The following is a 19,920-nucleotide window of genomic DNA, read 5'->3' on the forward strand; positions in this document are numbered from 1 at the left end:
TCAGAAGTTTTCTTTCTGGTTCCAAATGATTAACAGTGTGCTTTGCCATAAACATGGCTCATACAGTTCTTTGTCGAGGCTCATGGTGATGCCTAACTCCTAGTGTCTTTTTGATGTGGTGTTTGTCTTGATGCCCCATCTCTCGTGGTATAATTGTAGCAAGGAGATGTCTATACTGCAGTATGCACTTCTCTCTCTTTTCTGGGCAAAATTGGTTCAAAAGCTGCCTTGAATAAACTACCATTCACACTGTGTGATTCATAGAGCACTACTTGATTGTTGACTTTTAGCCAGCATTCTGTGGGAGTTGACACAAATTCACTGTTTTTATTCCTGTCTTGATCTGCGAGAACAGAAAATAAATTTCTACTAATCTTTGGAACATACCAAACATTTTTCAAAAGAATCTCTTGGCTCTTTCTACTAACAGTTGTTTCAACTCTGGTGTCTTTCCTCATTGTGACTAAAGTTTCACTTCCAGCAGCTTTAATGCTACAAGGATTATCAAATTTCACAAAGTCAACAAAATACCTGGAACAGTTCGTGACATATCTCGTTGCCCCATTCTTGATCCAATATAATGTTGAACTATCTGCTACATGGATTTCTTCAAAGACACACATCAAGGTTATATTTGCTGCAGCTTTATTAACTGATTTATTACTTGCTTTATTCACCTGTTCCTCACTGGCTTTATTCTTTGGTGGTCTTCCATCAGCGATCCACAGCCTGCATTCTTTTACCCAGTGTCCTTTGCATTTGCAATAGATGTTTTTGATTTTCTGGTCTTGCTGCTATAAATGCATCCTGTACACATTTGTTGCTATCCTCTGTCTTGGTGAAATTTCTCTCGAACATGCAAAATTGCACTGAAAGCTCTTTGAATGACTTCTCGTCATCCTTAGCCAATAATGTCCAACTTGATTTGAAGGTTTCAAATTTACTTGGCAGAATGTGCAAAATCTTGCAGATTATCATCAGGTCCAGCAATCTAGTTTCATTTCGTGCTTCAAGGTCATTATTCAGTTCATTTCAGAGACTCCTTATCTTTGCTATGTGTGGAAACATCTTCTCTTAAAACCCAACCAAATGTGAAAAATTTGGTGCATATCTTGAATAACTGATCATCTTCAGTTGCCTCAAACTGCCTCTTTGAAGCCTCCCATGTTTCATAGGCTGAATCGTTGTCCATGATTTTTTGACACACAATGTCAGTGACCGTGCTTGCAATCATTGACTTGGTACAGCTATTTGTTTTCTGGAACAAGTCACAAAGTTCTTTGTGCTTCCTAATTTCTGATCCATTTGCATTTTCACCAAGAGGCTCTGGCTTTCTCAGTTTGCCATCGATTACGTCAATTGCACCCTCGACCCTTGTGATAATCGAGTAAATCACGTATTTTCCTTTTCCGTATCACCCAGTCACCCTCTCTAGTCAAAGGCTTGATGTGTTGGTTCAAATCCATTTTTTTACTAAGATTTGACTGCGCAACAGTTCAGTTTAGCAGATAATTGTAACTTTAAGCAAATGAAAGTACCTCTCAGATGAGTGACAATCGCTTTCCATTTCTTCAGCAGTTGTTTATGATGGCTGCCAGTGAATGCTTCCCGCACTAAATGGCAAGTTGAACCCACTCTATAGCGTGGAAGGTGTCACTGTCGTATGCAAGGCAGCTACAAGATCTTGTTGCGAGTCAAGTGTATGTCTATACACATGCGCTTTGAGATGGCCCCCATAAAAAGTCTAAAGCGTTTATGTCAGAGGATCTAGCAGGCCCCTATATTGGGCCACCGCAGCCAATCCACTGATTTGGGTATTCTTGATTTTACCACTGACAGACATTTGATGCATAATGGGTCGGTGCCCCATCTTTGCTGCAGCCAAAGATTTCGCAAGATAGCCAAGGGAACATTGTCAAGGAAGTCTGGGAGGCAATTTCAAGAAAACGAGGTAGTTTTCAGCAATCAGATGTTGTGAAAGCAGATATGGTCCCAGACAATTGTTTATAATGCCACACCAAACATTAATTCTCCAATGAACTTGATGAACATTTGGATGTGTTGCATGGGGGCGACTACTACACTGCCGAGGCATAGTTTTATACTTACAAAAGTTAGCACTTGGAATGACTTTGGTTTCAAGCCCATGATATTTTTTGTCACTGAATTCAGGAATGTAAATGATGTGCCCTCTTAACAAAATTGTACTTGCACTGATCTGTTACTCCATGCAACATTTTAACACCTGCACAGAAGAACAAGACAACAATGCTCTGCATACAATATAGGGAATTTACACAACGGCATATTCAGTCGCTTATGGCTGCTAACATGTGTAGCTTAGAGGAAATGTTGGCTATAATTGGTCAGCTGGACAAGCATGGTTTTTTGGCACTTCCCTCCATAATGTTTAAAGACGTAGCCAAAGGAATGTAAAGTGTGAATTTTCTACCACTGTCTACTTGCAGCTCTGTTTGAAGTTCTGTAAAAGATCACTGACAATTGAATAACTTCATGTCAAATTATTATTTAGGCCAATTTATATAATAAGCATATTTTGAATTTCTGTCTATGTAAATAGTAGAGTAGGTAGTCAAAAGTGCTGTAGTCACTGATAAATTTTGCGTTCATTTTAATGGTGTAGTCATCCAGTTAAAAAATCTAAGCTTTCTCAAACTCTATAATTTTTCCAATTTTTTTTCAGGGATGAAGTAATTATAAAAAACATACTAATATCAGGCTGAAAAACCAACACAGTTAATTTCTGTAAAATTATGTAACTACAAATATATTTGTAGGTGAAGAAAATAAATTCTTGTGAATCTTGAAAAAAATTGCGTATGCATGCATTTGGAGGTGTTGCTGATCCACTATAGCATGTCAAATACCAGAAATTTTGGAAAAGAATGCATAAAAATTAGGTACACATGTCCCATGGGACACGTTCTTTCCAAGTACCAAAAAGTACAAAGAACTTTTATTTTTTCACTTTCTCTACTGTCTATCATGATCGTGTGACCTTCAAAATTAGTTTTAGTAGTTTGAAGTACAAATGAAGCAATTTACTGTACTGTAATGTATTGATATAACCCGTGAGCTGTTGAAGAATAAGATGACAAAAAATCTAGTTGCATTCCTAAATGAAAGTCTGTATATCAAATTTTCTGATTTTGGCGAGTTTTTTCCCTCTGGAAATTACAGTACTTTCGTGGCTATCTACTAGCATTCAAGGACTGCATCTATGCAGCGTAAATTTGCTTCATTCCTAAAAGATTCCGAATGCAAATTTTTTTAAAAAAATCAAAGGATTGGAACGTCCGTTCAAATTATAAAAAATTTTCTAACATCGTTGGAGGAAAAAACCAATTCTGTAAATAGCTCTACCTTTAATATCCACAGTTATGTCATTCAGCCATTATGCAGTCGTCACCATTTCATATCACAGAAATCAGTGTGCACGCAGAATTGGCCTTTGGCGGGGGGGGGGGGGGGGCGGCACAAGTATTTCTTCCACCAAAATTTTACTATCAAGGCTGAACAAATCCCAGGTGCCAGGTGAGTTAGAGAGTTTACATCTTGTTGCCTAATTTTATTATATGTATAATAACTGAATTGAAGTCTTGGATGGCATAAAATTATCTAAAATTATATTAGCATGTCTGCTAGCCCAGAAAAAGAGTCCCAAAGTCCCATAAAAGACAATGCGTAACACCACCACCCAAAGAAAATGCTTGATGCCATGACCTTTTGCTGGAGTTTAAATTTTCTTTTATAATTTGTCAGCCCCGCTCATTAACACACTAGTGAATATTTTAATGAGCCCAACTTAATTATATTTGTTTTAGGTTCATTACATGTGTCAAATTCAACATGTTAAGTTCTCAGTGTTAATGGGTTTCTTTGCAAGCTTTCTCTACTAGTAGACAAAAAGTAAAGAAACCTATGTATAAGAGCTGGTAAATTAACTTTTTTTCAATGAACATGTTATAGAAATTAATTATTTATTTGATTCTCAGGGATACCAGTGAATGATGATGGTGGGGGGCACCATACTTTTTTTTTTTTTGAGAGGGCCCACTTTCACTCAAAAAGAACCTGGATTTTGCCAATAACCTGGGTCCCGAGACCCATGTAAATTAGAGTAGAGTGACACCTCTGCATCGGCAATTTTTTCCCTTATTAAGAAGCTGTTTGTTGTAAGATATAATCTTTATCTTAGTTTTTCTACAGTTACTTCCAAGCAATTTTAATTGTCATTCAACTCAATGCTAGTGTTTGAAAATATCAAAATTTTAAAAATATCCTTTTAGAACATGAGCATGGATAGCCAGGATAGCAGTTTGCCATCTACTCCACAAGAACAAGAAAGAGAGTTGTCTCCAAAAAAGCAAAGTTCTCCTTCTAGGACTTTAAAACATAGCATTCATGCAGGACTGAATATCACATCAGTTTCCCAAACTACTGCTACTGCTTCACAAGCTCAGGTTTGGATAAATTCTATGTGTTTATGCAATAAAAATGAAGCCTTTTCATTTTTAACTTACGCTTATTTTATTTTTATTCTCTATAGAAAATTTCCATCGATATTTATTGATTACTTTGGAATGAAAGATCTTTTCAAAAAATTTTCAAATTGAAATTCTCAAAAGGTTGACTGTATATTATGCATATTTATTTTTAAAACAACTACAACACCCCTAAAAACTCCAAGCACACAGTTCGTGAAATACTCAAATTAAATAGTTCAATTCTACAGGATGCTTGAAATTTGCATCTTAGGATACTTCAAAGGACTTATAAGGATTGTAATGACTTCATATTGTGGGGAGCCCAAGTTTGATCCCAACAGGTGGTATAGTTGTGGTTGGCTGAAGTTTCTTTTCTATGGTTTTCCAACTTCAAAGCATGAATGTAAGCCAACCACCTTCCAAAAAACTTAACACAGAAAGCAAGCGGACTTGCTTACATAGAATTCTCTGCTTCATATACTTGCCACTCACACTACAAATTCAAAGATAGTTGTGGCATTTATAACCACATAACACTCGCACCTCATTTATAAATTTATTAAGGATATACACATATGCATACAATACTTTTTATCATGTACCAATCCATTAGAAATTTTTCAGAGTAATGTTTACGAGATGTCTATGCTGTTTCATAGTAATCTGTTTCATGGTTCTTCTTAAAATAGATTAGTGGATTATAGTAGTCTTCACCTTGGTAAAAAATTTGCATAAAGAGGATTGAATGCTATTCCAAATATTCTGCACTTTTATGTCAAAAAATTATGCCGTCCTCTGAGTTGCTCAATCTTTTTACGCACAGGCTTTTAGCAACAAATTTGGATGATGTATAGTTGAAGTATTAGCAATATATCTCAAAAATTGGTATCTTCATTGACATTTAGGGAAAAAAGGGAAGCAGATTTTCTTTTTTTTCTCCTCCTCTTAACCACCCATCTCTTGTGTACATATTACTATTTTTTGGCTTAAAACTGTATCATGCTAACCAACAAAATGTTGTAGCAATGATGAGAAAAAAAAAGAGAAGGCAAACTCCAAAGTATTTTCTCCAGCTATCCTAGTACAATATACACCATGTTTCCAAACGTTTGTGTCCTTTTTGGAATTTAGACATTTTCTCGAATTTCTAGAAAAAAATACTGGGAAATTTTGGTCTGAATTTTTGAAAGTTCTGAAATTTTGGTCACATACCTTATATTGGTAATCATCATTTCCATTGCAAATTTAGTCACAAGTGCATTTAGGGAACCGGCAAGAAATTACAGAATAAAAAAAGGTTTTTGATCAACCCTGTATCAGAAAAAGAAGCAAAATGACTCGTAACTTTAACATAATATTGTACAATATTTATGCAATACTTCTGTCTAATTGCACAAGAGTAGCATGTATATTCACGAAAATATAAATTTTTTTCTATAAAAATTACAATTTTCATCACATGGTTTTTGCTTGTAACATGCCAAGTTTTCAACCAATTTTTACAAAATTCACAGCAAACATGACACTTTACATGAGACATACTGTACAGTAATTTATAATTTGAAAAATCATTATTCAATGACATGAGTATTTTTAGTAAATGATGATTAATTGTGCATTCGCAAGAGATATCAATTTTATTTTTCATAATTTCATTGCCAGATATATAGTGCAACTTATATGAAAATTCCAGCCAAATGGTGTGGAAAATTCAGAAAGATATATGTGATATTGTGAGCTGTAATTTTGAAACTTGATAAAAATAACTGAATAATAAGGAATTTTCCACAAATTGGTATACAGTTTTTCTGTTATTTGATTATTTCAAAAATAAGCGCACAGTATTATGCGAATAAGCGAAGATGCCTGTCTGACACTATGTAAGATAAGTGTTTTCGCATAACTCATATGTATGATGTCAAAATGAACAAACTGAAGTCAAAAATGAAATTAAAGCAAATAATTCTTTACCAGTTGGTGAAAAATCCCTTATTATTCAGTTACTTTCAGCAAATTTTGAAATTTTATGAGTTTCAATATATACACAATCTGTCCGATGGGAAAGGTGACTGATGAGAAAAAAATAAAAAAACAATGTTTATTTTTTTTCACTTACGCTAGCTTTTATATTCAAAATAGACTTGGGAGCAGTGGGGTCGGAGGTGGGGGTGCTGTCTGTACTTTGTGTCATGGGGCAGAACACCCACAGAATCGATTCAGAAATAAAAATCTACATAAATTTCTCATTTCACAAATATTGAATATGAAAAAAAAAAGAAATTGAAAAGAAAAACTGCCTGTTTCTCTCCTATGCGTCTTGAATCTTTCTGGAGCCTCTGGTTTCAAAACAAATTAATATAGCCTTTAGGTGCCGATAAAGGAGGGACCACCCTTTTTTCTCACAATTTTTGCTTTCGTCAAAGATTTCTGGTTGTTGCCTAAGGGATGGAGAGGGTATCCAGATGCCATATTTTTTAGCAGTGGCATCGGAATCGGGGGGGGGTGCTGTGGCTGCTTGAGTACCTACAGTAAAACAGAAACCTTTTACTGATTGTTTTCATAAAAAAAACTAGCAATTTGTTTTCCCACCCTATACATCTTGTTCTGTCTGCTTGTTTTATGTATACATGTCGAGTAGTTGTGCACAGTCAGGCACCTACGAAGAGTATTTCTGTAGAAAAAGAGAGAGCACACACATCCCTTTTTTTTTTTTTTTCAATTGTGTCTCAGCAGGCATTCCCCCCTTTGCTTCAGGGTGTGTTTTACTTCACTGGACCATTTTAATTGCCGATGAGAATGTAGAATTTTTTTTAGAAAAATTAGTCTTGTTGTTTGTGACTGATACAGACAGATGTATGGGATAATTTGCTTGTGCGACAGCGGCTTGGTCATTTGTGCTGTTCATCTCTTTTAAACTATTGCACCAAGATAGGACTTCTTCTGCGTGCTTGGACCTTCTTTTTGAAGCAACTAGGTAAGCAATAATTCATTTATACAGTATCAAGTGGTTCTCGAAGGTTCACCAACCCTCTTTGTCCTCGCCATCGTTTCTTTGCTGTCTTCTAGAATAGTTCAGAAAAAATTTTTACAGAACGGAACTTATGCACATTAATGTTACAAACTCACAGCGACACCTCTAGGAGCTGCAACGACACTATGAGAACCATTGATATCTAAAATTCTTTATGTAAAATAACTTCAATATATTAATAGATAGCAAAAGGTTCCGTGCTGGGCAAGGGCAGCTGGAGTGCTAAATCAAGAAGAAAAAGAATTATAGCAGAAAAACTTGGAAAAATTTTTTTTTGTCTGTCAGCGTCACCAACATGAAGGAAACATTGAGGGGGATTGGTAACTGTCGATCGTCCCGTATATATGGGACTCAAACCTATACATTTGGAGGGGAACAGACAAACCTTGCATTGCATTTTATATTCATTAATTATTGGGGGTGCTCAACCCCCTCACAGAATTTATTAGGAGGGGGGCTGAAATAGTCTCGGTGACCAAGTTCCGGCATCTATGTGTCATTAAAATTCAAACTACAAATAATTCACTGGAAAAAACAATTTTTTATTCATTTTATATAGCTGAGGAATACAGCGGTGGGTTCTCAGGGTCATTTAACAGCTTATAAGTCAGAGGAGCACCAAAACTATGTCTCACACTGTTGACAATTTTGTCAGGAGTCGCCCTTGATGCTGGGACCCCACATCTTGGTATAATCCGCTCCAAGATAGCTTCTTTCACTGAATCCCAGACTTGGATTTTTCATGCCTTCCCCCTCCTCCAAATGTAAATAATATGTTTAGTGCAAAATAAAAACTAAATTATTTATTTCTTGGAACAAGTGCCATATCAGATAACTCCAGTGCCATCTTAACGCAAGTCCCCCTGTCCCTTTTTGTCCCTTCCCTGCATACGCTTCTGGAGCAATGGTTTCATTTGAAGCAATATTTTTAAGTTATAAATCAGTGCAGAGTAGAGCAATGATTCCTGAAGAGGTATGCTATGAGATCGGTCGGGAGTAGGGTGAGGTTATATATATATATACAGTACTTCCGAGGTAGAATTTAGTGGCAGCTCTTGTGAGGAAATTTTTTTCAGGAGGAAGGGGGTTGCTAAATCAAATATTCATTGTTAGATACAGGTGTTAAATTTTAAAAAATATGGATTTTCGCAATTTATTTCTTTAATAACAAACTTGTTCTAATTAATTATTAGATAATTTGTGATAAAAAATTATTACTACATCACATCTATATCCACATAAAACTTGAAACACAAAAATCAAGTCTATTTTTAGTCATCTAAATGTTACATATAGTATTTTTATATTTTCCTGGAACACAAATTTAATGCAGGAAACAATTTTTTTTTGCATAACAAATGAATGATTGACTGTTCTCATACGATGCTTTGAAACTTTGATTTTTTGAGTGTTTTTAGATTTTTTGTTATTTTTTTATTTCATCCACACTCGAATACATTAAATTATCATTTAGATGTTTCAGGACTTTAAACTGATAGCTCTAGGAAAGTGGGGGGTTCCTTCATGTCTCTATGACGAGCTGCCGCTGGTAGAAGTATATTTAATGTGATAATAGGTGTAATTATCAATTAGTATATTACGGAATTTTAGGAATGCCGCTGGTGTGCATAGGAATATTTGATGCTTCTAAAATTCATGAAAAAGATGAAGCCAAGAAGCAATGCGTATAGAAAAGGATAAGTGAAAAAAAAATTTTTGACGTAGGCTAAAATCTATGATAACGAGATGTAGTCTACCTACAGTAGTTTTCTTAATAATATCGACTCCTACGATTTTTTGCTTCTGGTACAATTGAAGAGGGATGATAAATGGTATACATGCCAGATAGGAGAAGTTTCCTGAAGGTTTTAATGTAAACATGCCCATTCTCTCCCTGTTGGTGGCCGAAAGGTCAGATTGAGGTCTAATTATTTTTTCTGATTTTTCATACGATAAATATATTTGAAAGATGCCCTTAAACACTCTGGCCCACATCCTGAAGCCAGGCCCTCAGGCAGAGATTTTTTGAGTAACCCAAGGGTTTTTACACAAGCAGCTCTAAAACATTTATAGTGTAAAAAAGGACAAAAATGCATAGGAGCTCTCCTAGGGCTGGAGCCCCGTTAGCTCCCACCCCCTTCCCATGGAGAGGCGACAATTTTTAGATACTCACTCTCTAAAAGTAGCCTTGCATATGATCACGTGCTCTCGAACGTTCTTTTGGATTGGTATTTTGGCTCATTGGAAGGATTTCAGGAGGCGAGTGAGTTTGAATGAGCAAAGCAATTCACTTATTATTTTGTTATATACTGAATATTATTCTATAAGAGTGTATCTGCAACTACCACAAAGGGTCCTTGGAATACAGAAGGAAGAACCCCTTTCACAAACCAACAGAAATCTCGTCATTCTTCCATTCTTGTTGACTTTCCATTTTGTTGTTCATGCAGATGGTTAGCTATTTTCCCACTGCTTCTTCCCGCCCTACTATTATCTGTACATAGCCAACACCAGCAAAAGCAGATAGAAGATCTGCTTTAGAAGGTGTTGGCATAGCTATCTTTTATTTGTCAGAACTTTCCAGCATACTAAACAAAACCTGACATTGCTTTCCTTTTGAACCACCCCACTCAAAAATGTCATGCAGACAGACGAATGCCAACTCTCGTTACAGCTAAACAAAAAATCAAAAAGAAAAACCACCTACCTAGGCAAGTCTCCCAGATCTCATTTGCATTTTTACAATTTTACAAAAAAATTTTTTTGACAAACTCAATGATGATTCTCTGAGAAAACTAATTTTTTTACATTTAGATACATTAGGTGCAGTAGTCCAGGTTGATACGATACCTAAAATACCAAAGGATGTTTAGAGGTGTTGCGAGTTTGATACCAGATTTGTCCTTGTAAAAAACTTTCCTGACACGGGAATAACAGAAACAGTGACATGACACAAAAAAAGATTGCTACTGCAGGAATTCCCATATTGAGGGGTTAGAGCACCAGCCTTTCAGTGAGTATGAAAAGGCTACCATTCGGAATCTGCAATAAATTGTAAGTCCTGGTCTAATTAGCCCTCGTGTGCAGAAAATGACCATGGCGTGACAAAAATGATCAATGATACATTTTATCTAGCTGGGAACACATTTGTAAATTTTCGGAGTCACTTTACTGATTCTCCAAAGGGATGCTGAACCTGTCTCGCGTGGTTGAAAATTCTGTCTCTTGGCTCACCCCACCTTGTGCATAATATACAGCAGCTATTCTCAACCTTTTTTTTTCTCGCTGAGCTCATTTTAGTATATTATTATTTCCGTGGCAGAACCCCTCACACAAGTCTCCTTTCATTTATTTATCAGATTCACTGACTTATTTTATTGTTTTGGAGGAACCACAGAATCCCTGGGAAGTGCACACAGAGAGAACTGCTTTTATACAGTGTTTTTACAGAAATATAACAGAAATAAAAAAAAAAATTGTATTTATTTCTTTAAAAAATGGGGGGGGGGATCCCCACATACACCTGTGTGAGCACTCACGGGTTGAAAATACTTCTGACGCTTCTGCTTGTGAGTCAATACAACACTGGAAGCAGTTTTGAACTTTTATGAAGCAAACACCCGAAACTCATTCTTTGGAATTGCCTCGAGAATCACATTTTTGAAGCCTTTTGGATGTCTAAAATTGTGTCCAAACGCTTTCCTTTCATTACCAATTTAATTTTTGAAATAGCCAGAAGTTGCACTGAGGTAAATCAGATGATTACCAGTGGGTAATCGAGCACCACAAGCCTTTTTTTTTTGGCCAAGAAATCACGCTTAATCATGCATTTGTGGGCCAGTGTATTGTCATGCAACAACAACCATGTCCCTTGTTTCTGATATTCAGATCAAATTTTGGTCCATAGATGATTTTAAACACCCACATAATAGTCACCATTCAGTTGGCCCTTCTGGTAAGAATTCCTTATATATAATTGCTTTAGAATCATAGAAAACAGTGAGCAGCGTCTTGATTCAGCTTCTCTGCAAGCACACTTTTTCAGTTATGGAGATCCTGGGCTCTTCCATTCCATGCTCTGGCATTTTGTAAGTGGCTTATATTGAAAACATGTGTCATCACCTGTTACAATGCTTGACAAGAAGTCTGGATCCATATTAGCAGCTTTTTGAAAATTTTTGCTGTGTTTCACTCTGCAATCTTTTTGATTGTCTGTCAGTGTGTGTGGTACAAGATCAGATGAACAGTAGATTTAAGACTTTCCAAGAGCTCCTCAATCAGCCTGGTAGATGCGCAACGATCATTTTTTAAGAATTTCTGCCACTTTTTGAATATTTTCTTCAATTTGAATTGTCAATGATAGCCATGGATGATCTTTAATACTTTCTCTACCATCACAAAATCTTGCATACCACTTAAAAACGTTCTTTTGACTCATGGTTTCATTACCATAAACAGTCTGAATCCTTTTAAAAATTTCTGTGCCACTTTTACTTAATTTTAAATGAAATTAAATGTTGGTAAGTTCCTCCATTGTTCCTATTTCTCGTGCATGCACAATTAATAATCATTTACTTAAAATAATCTTATCTTATTGAATAATGGTTTATCACTTTTTAAATTGCTGCACAGTATGTCTCATATAAAGCATCATGTTTTTGTTAATTTCATAAAAATTAGTGGAAAACTCTGTGCAATGAAAACAAATTTTTATAGGAAAAATTTCTCTTTTTGTGAATATATGTGCTATTCTCACCAAATTGTTTAAACTCCCAAAAGGATAGACTTTTGGAAACATAGTGTATCTCGCCCTTGTCCAGAAAGAGATTTGAATAAATTAGTATGTCCAAATAAAAATTTAAATATATAAGTTGACATGAACTAACTCTAATAAGTATTGTTGTTCTTCCCTGGTTATGTTTATACACAGAATCTTTAATCCGAAAATTATGTGACAATGAAACATTTCTACTTATATAAAAATGGGTGTTTTTGTGGGAACTTGTTAGTATAAGAAAATATATACTGATAGTGTAAGAGAATACACTTTAGTTTTAGTCTTTGGCATTGATCATGAATTACACCCATTGTTAGCAAGTTGGAAAATAAAATAAAATTTTTAAAAACTATTATTAAAACAATTTCATTTGAAGTCACCATTCATCTTCGGAATTTTGAAGTATATCCCTTTTACACCCAGTAGCAAGTTGGCTTACTACTGATAATCTACCAAAGCCCTGGTCAAGGTTCACTTGTGATATATACCAGAAACATATTGCATTGATGAAGGAAAAAGCGTTCAAAGAAAAGTATGGTTTCTTACATGCTGCAGGCTTTGCATATGCTGCACATGATTTACAGAATTTTTTTTAAATGTGACTCTGTGTGACTAAGTTCCAACAGTTTATTTACAGGTAATTATGATGATTTGAAGATGGTTATTTCATTTTCTTCAATTTAAACCATACCCACAAAGATGTTGCAATCCATGTAGTCATTTATATCTCCATCTGTGCCCAAGTAAAGAAACATCACGTCATAAATATTTTTTAATAAGTCATAATATGCATAAAAACTTGCAGCATAAAAATGGCCAATATATCCTTACTGAGAACATCTTGAATCTGCCGCAGGATTTAAATATCAGATCTCTTTATCACTGCTATGCTCCATAAAAAAATTTCATTTGAAGTCACCATTCATCTTCGTAATTTTGAAGTATTATATTCCGTTTCTGTGATAAGCTTTTTCCTTACACTTCTGAGGCTCTGTACCTTATTTTTAACGGTTTTGAATAGATTTAATAATTTTATTTTTTTTCCAAATTATGACCCAAGGTAACTCAAATGGTCCTATTAAAGATATGAACCCAAATGAATTTTTTTCCCTTTTTTATACAAATACAAATACAACGCCACAACAGGCAAATTGCCCAACGAGGTGGCTGACTTAAGAACATCATGGATCCCCGAGCCATTTTTTGGAGGCCCTACCTACTACTGCTACACCACACATGCACCCCGCCCACAGCCCCCCACCCCCGCGGAACCCCCAACGAATCGGTACATGTGGGAATGTGCGTGTACGTATAGTGAAACCTGACGTGAAGTTTTTTGTTTCTCTGTAATGCTTGTTATGTGTAGTGCTGCCATCTGCCCCCAGTTTTACTAACTATGAGTGAAGTGTTATGATTGAATGATTTATCGTTGTAGGACTGTTGCTCTCTGTGGCGAGACTTTTTAACGGGGAGATCGGCTCGCATTTGCGCCTTGAATTTGGGAACCACAGAAAACCAACTTCAGCCGACCACTGGGTCAGCTGAAGGGTATTCTGACTACAGGGTATACTATAGGGTATTCTGACATACAATGAACACAAATCAATTAAAAAGATTTTTTTGATAGTCAGTTTTGGCTCAGGTGTGAAGAGGATAAGGAAAATTTTAACTCTTTGATGCCATTGTGGTGGTTGAGTGGTTATAGTGACGGACTCGCGATGCGAGGATCCGGGTTCGAACCCCACAGTGGCGGTCGGCTGAAGTCGGTTTTCTGTGGTTCCCAACTTCGAGGTGCAAATGCAAGCCGATCTCCCCGTTAAAAAGTCTCGCCACAGAGAGCAACAGTCCTACAACGATAAATCATTCAATTATAACACTTCACTCATAGTTAGAAAAACTGGTTTCAGATGGCAGCACTACACATAACAAGCATTACACAGAAACAAACTTTACGTCAAGTTGCGCTACACGTAAAGGCACATTCCCGCATGTACCGATTCGTTGGGGGTTCCGCGGGGTGGGGGGGTGTGGGCTCGGGGAAAAATGGCTCGGGGATCCATGATGTTCTTAAGTCAGCCACCTCGTTGGGCAATTTGCCTGTTGTGGCGTTGTATTTGTATCTGATATTCATCATTCCAAGGTACCAATGTCATTTTTTCAATGAATTTAGCAAGATATGCAGAGAGAAATAGGGTGCATTCATGGTGACATCATGATCTGCAGTGCTGATTTCAAACATGAGCTGCATGAGATTATAAAATAAGACGCCATAGGATGTAGTTGAGTCTCTGTTAAAATTATTTTTCCAAATTATGATCAAATCAAAAAAAATTACCAATTGTGAGCTCTTGAAATAGGAACTTCAAACTCTTGTCAACATGCAATGTTAAAAATAAAATAAGTTAGTCTCTAATCAGCTATGAAAGCTTTTTGTTTCTCGCATGCTATCTGTTCACGTGCATTTGTCCTAATTACTCTACACATGTTTGTCAAACGTAAAGAGATAAAATAATAGAGAAAAAAAGAGTTTCAGAAGTTAAGGCTGTCTGCCCAAAACAATCCAATATGCTATATTTGTTAGGTCATGAATTTTGTTCTTTTTATCTTGTTTTTTAGAAAACTAGTAAATTTATGTAGACCACAGATTTCACAAAACTATATCTAAACTTCGTACTAATTAATTCCTTGAAAACTGCTGGAAAATATCTTGAAGTGTGTTTCGCTCTGAAATATTGCTGGAGGAAGCTGGAAACTAGAGATAATAAATTTTGATGTTATCCTTTCTTTCTATATCTATCTCTCTGAATTTTATTTAAAACCATGATTATTAGGCTGTTATTCTCTCATCAACTTCCATAAAGCTTCCCCTTGATTGTTGGGGTCAAATATGTTTGGTTGGTTAGGTCTGATGGTTTTTTCTCAGATTTTAAGAAATACCGACTTATTTAGACTTGCCTTGCAGCAACTTATATTTTATGAAACCCCATCCTAGAATCAATACCATTATTTATACTAAAATCATTCATATTTCAAGAGGTTGTATAGTTATTGAAATTTTAAAAAATTATACAGACATGCTGTCCTCAAAAACCCGGAAGTTATTGCCCAATTAGGAAGTTATTGCCCAAAAATATTCCACATTTTTATGTGCAATATTTGCTAAGATATTTGAATTAAATCAGAAGAGTTGTCTGTTAATTTATGCTGTTCTTTCTCACCTTTTCTCTAATTTTTAAATGTGAAATTTTTTTATTGGCCTCAGGAGAGACAGGGACAACTTGATAATTGTGTTTTTGAGGTCAGGATGTTCGTTTGTATAGTATTAATAAATATACAATTCCTTGCAATATGAATGAAGACACTATGGTCTGTTGTTTGGATACTTTTTCCAATTGGAAGTATGCCTCTAGAATCAACGGTTTTGCCAGTAATTTGTGATGAGAGGAGTTATCTGTATATATACACCCTGTATGTACCATATTCCCTGCATTAATTGGTATGTCATAACACATCAAGGGAGACCAGCATTCTGGGAATATCTGTATTTTCTGACATGTCAGAAAATTCAAGTCACTGATTCCGGAATATTATTAAATATTTGGACTCAAAGAATTGATATGATTGGCTAATTTTAACAGCATCTCTTCTATGTATTTTAGGATATTTTCTGTTTTTACAAACAACATTGGAGAGAGAGTTCAAATTTCATGTTTGCTTTTGCTACCATAAATCTGTTTATTATAAAAAAATGTTGGATACTAAGTATATTGTTAGTTAGATCAGTAACACTGTTAAAAGGGTTTTGACTTTGACTGTATCTAAAACTGTATAATTGAATGCTTCCTAACCCTGCTTTGCTCGGGCATGTAGGTATTAGTACTTTTTCATAACATAATTTATTTGTCCCCAGTCAGTTATGATAAAACTATACAAATTAGAGTTTACAATTAAATTACATATTTTACAATATTTGAAAGAAAACACAAAGAGAAAGAAAAAATTACATTTGAATGGACATGGTAGAAAACAGTGTTAATTCATAATGTGATGAAGAAAGCTGAGACAGGGAAGAGAGTAGTAGCTAAAAGCTAGTAAAATGCTCTCAAGCCTATGACGATATTTCTATAAGTGACGCACATATATCTTGTGACCTGACCATATTCTCTTGACCTGAAAGAAAGATGAAAAGAACGGAGTATATCAGCAGAAAGGTGTAAATATATTTATTAATTAAATTAAAAAGTGAATGATGGCAACCAATAGCTGATATAATAGAACTTTATGAAAATTTGTTTCACATTAATTCAATGATGAGTTGTTAATAATATAGAAGGGAGAGAAAAACTTGACAAAAGGGAAAATTAAAATTAATGGAATCTATATTTGGTATTAACTGTCTGCATAACCAAATCAGATTGTTTCCATTTAAATTTACCTAATGTTTTATTTATAACAATCAGTTGGATATCAGGTTAAATTACTTTTTCATTTCATATTTGTTTAAATTTGAATTTTTTTAAAACAAAAATGCTATATTAGAATTAAATTTAAGAGTTTTTGGGTTTTTTGGCTGACGTGAAATACAGTTTTTGTCTTCCGACGTTTCGTTTGCATGAGTGGCGGACATTTTCAAGAATTGCGTAATGCGGGCAAAAGGCTACTACTTACGCCTTCTCCCTGCTTTATGCAATTCTTGAAAATGTCCGCCGCTCGTGCGAACGAAGCATCGGAAGACAAAAACTGTATTTCACATCTGCCAAAAAATCCGAAAACTCTTGAATTTAATTCTAATTTACACGATGGCCACAAAAGCCTTTTTTGTTTCAAAAATGCTATAATTTTTTAATCTTATTCATTAATTTGTTATTGCAACATTGGTATTGCAGTCCCATTACTAACTGCAGTTAGTGAAACAAAAGGAAGTTGCTTTCACAATCACATGATTTGAAGAATTATTTTTTTAAAAAAGATGAAAATTTTTGAGTTTTAGTAAAAAGTACATAATTGATTGTAGAATTAGTTCAGAAGGACGAATCAATGAAAAGATTTTTTTTTAAGAATGACCAAGTCAAACTCACAAAGCGTGTTGATGTGGGAGGAAAATAAAAAGATATGGATTAAGTAGGGGAACACAAGCGGAAGACCTCATGCCATTTAGAAAATCTGGTATTGTCACTTCAACAGTTTGGATGTGGAAAACAGGTGTTGAAAAAAAGATAAAGAAACATTTAAGACAAAGATAGGGTTTCCAAAAAATAGTTATTTGGTGAGAGAGATGGAGGAAGAAAAGAAAAACCTTATCAGTGATAACAGGGTTCAACAAGTGTTTTTGTACGTTTGTATAGATGCACACACTGTTCATTTCAAGGGATTTTCATCAAGAAGATGGTTAAATAGTCATTTTGAACAATACCAAGGATTTATTTTGAACACTCGATGGCAGAGTATTCCAAATGTGAATACACCCCAGAAGAAAACTATTTTTCTTGAAATTTGTTCTCACTGTAGGGGTCGGGATACAGTTTCTGGTGGAGAATCTTGTTGGATATCCGTATGCAGGGATAAGAAAAGAGGGAATATGTGTTGGTTTATGCAGTGATTCATACATTATTATAGCTAATCATTTTAAACACTACACTCGGCTTTAACTTTTTGAGTCTTAAAATGTCCAAATTCATTACAAGTGAATTCCATCTCATTGTCTGTTTGAATACTTATAGTTTTATAGTTGAAATCTCTTGACTGTCATTTGAAACTTCTTAAAATAATCCATTACTTCAGACTTTTTCTTCATTCAGTACCTCGAGAAAAAGCCATCTGTGATAGTTAAAAAATATCTGTAGGCTCCATTAGAAAATGTAGAAAGTGTCCTAAAGACATCCTTATGCGATAGTTCCAAGGGTTTGGATGATCTGATTTTGGATATGGATTTGAAATTTTTCTAGACTTTTTCACAACTTTTATTCTTTCTTCTCAAAGTGGGCATGCCTAGGACCCTGTCAGATTGACTTGTTCGCATGATGTACTACTTTGTATTGATATGGCAGTATTTGCTATGCCTTTCCTTAATGTTAATTTCAACTGATAAACTTAACGCTTTGAATAGTCAGGATATTTGGGCTTACAGCAATAAAAACCAATTTCTTTATGGGGCTTTTTGAATACACATCATAATCATCATCAGCATCACTTTGAGGGACAGACACAGGATCATTCCCATAGAAACCAATGTTAAAATTGCCGATTTTACACTAGAAATGCAAAAATTTATTGGGGTTTTCCACCACATCAGTAGTTTTGAAAATTGAATTGAATTCTAGATTTTTGAAATATTGAGTTTGCTTAGAGATACAAAGCCCAGTTTGAGTTGGATATCCATGCAATAACATTGATATGTCAACTTTTTTTTACATTATATTTTCTCAAGCATGAAAATGAAAATTAATGTCTCTGTATTGTCTTTTAATATCCAACTGCATAAATCCATATAGTTTAGGATGTTTTAAAATTAATTATGGGCCCATAAAGTATATTGAAGAAATTCTGCAGCTTAATCATTTAAATTAAGTAAGTATCCTTAAATTAAAGTAGATTTCAATTTCAGGAAATAGGAGGTTTTTCCCAAAATGAAGTCTACAGTTGATTTAGATTTCTACGAAAGCACATATATTTTGGCTTTCAAAAATATACTAGTAAATGATAATAAATCTACACCACCGATCGCAACACCATGGCTTAAATTCATTATGAGTGGGAATTCTAAGAAAATTTGAATAGACCACTCAGGTAGCTCTATTCTGCAAGGGTCCAATCAGGATGCAGCATTACTATCAAACAAAGGCTCTCATCTTCATTCTGATTGCAATGTTTGAAGTGAACAGACATACTTTTTTCTGCTGACCAATCGAGAGTTAAGATTTGGTATTCAACCCAAGTGGGATACTCAGTCAGCGTGATTAGTGGTTAAATATATTTTTCCTCTGAAGACGACACTCATTGTGTGTCAATGCATTAGGAGTTTTTGTATATTTGCCTTATTCGTTGGTGACTTCTTAATATGTATTATATATCCAGGAGACATGCCAACATTTGGCCAGAGGCTGCCAGTAGCAATGAAATTTGACCAGCTGGGGGGGGGGGGGGGGGTAGTTAACGTGACACCTCCTCCCCACACTAATTTTGTTTTGCAAATTGCAATATTTTTTCCAATTTAATTTTGAATGTGGTTCCCATGAATGCTGAAAATATTGTTAAATCATTCTAAAATAAGTATTTCTAATTTTGCGTTGCTTTTTCATTATTTAAATTCAATAGTGTCATACTAAAAAGCAACATTACTTATACTTTTTTTGCACTATGACAATTTCCCCGCCATAAGGGGGAAAGTTATGTTAATACAGTTGCATAAAAAAAAATCAGATCTGTTTTTTCCCTCTAAATGAAATGCAAATCATGTTATGCAAATTGGAGTTATGTTATATGACTTCTATCTATGCAACTCTTATGACTGAGTTAATTTTATAGGAAAAGAAAGGGTATATAATATGCTGCTCCCCGAAAGGAATTCATTCAAAGCTCAAAAAAAGTTGGACAGTGTGAATTTG

The 19,920-nt window shown here is 35.0% G+C and overlaps 1 protein-coding gene across 5 annotated transcripts in view; it reads left to right on the forward strand.

Moving 5' to 3' along the window:
• The window catches only part of Wnk (Wnk kinase), a 375,788-nt gene that overhangs the window by 268,090 nt on the left and 87,778 nt on the right, over window positions 1–19,920 (forward strand). For all 5 annotated transcript variants that reach the window (XM_089253910.1, XM_089253912.1, XM_089253913.1 and 2 more), the window contains one exon: window positions 4,311–4,484. In XM_089253910.1, the coding sequence (XP_089110036.1) occupies window positions 4,311–4,484 (174 nt within the window). The remainder of the gene's footprint in view (window positions 1–4,310; window positions 4,485–19,920) is intronic.

Source organism: Pholcus phalangioides, unplaced genomic scaffold (genome assembly GCF_987345545.1).
Source record: "Pholcus phalangioides strain wild (caught in Gottingen) unplaced genomic scaffold, Ppha-v1.0 ptg000039l_1, whole genome shotgun sequence".
NCBI lineage: Eukaryota > Metazoa > Arthropoda > Arachnida > Araneae > Pholcidae > Pholcus > Pholcus phalangioides.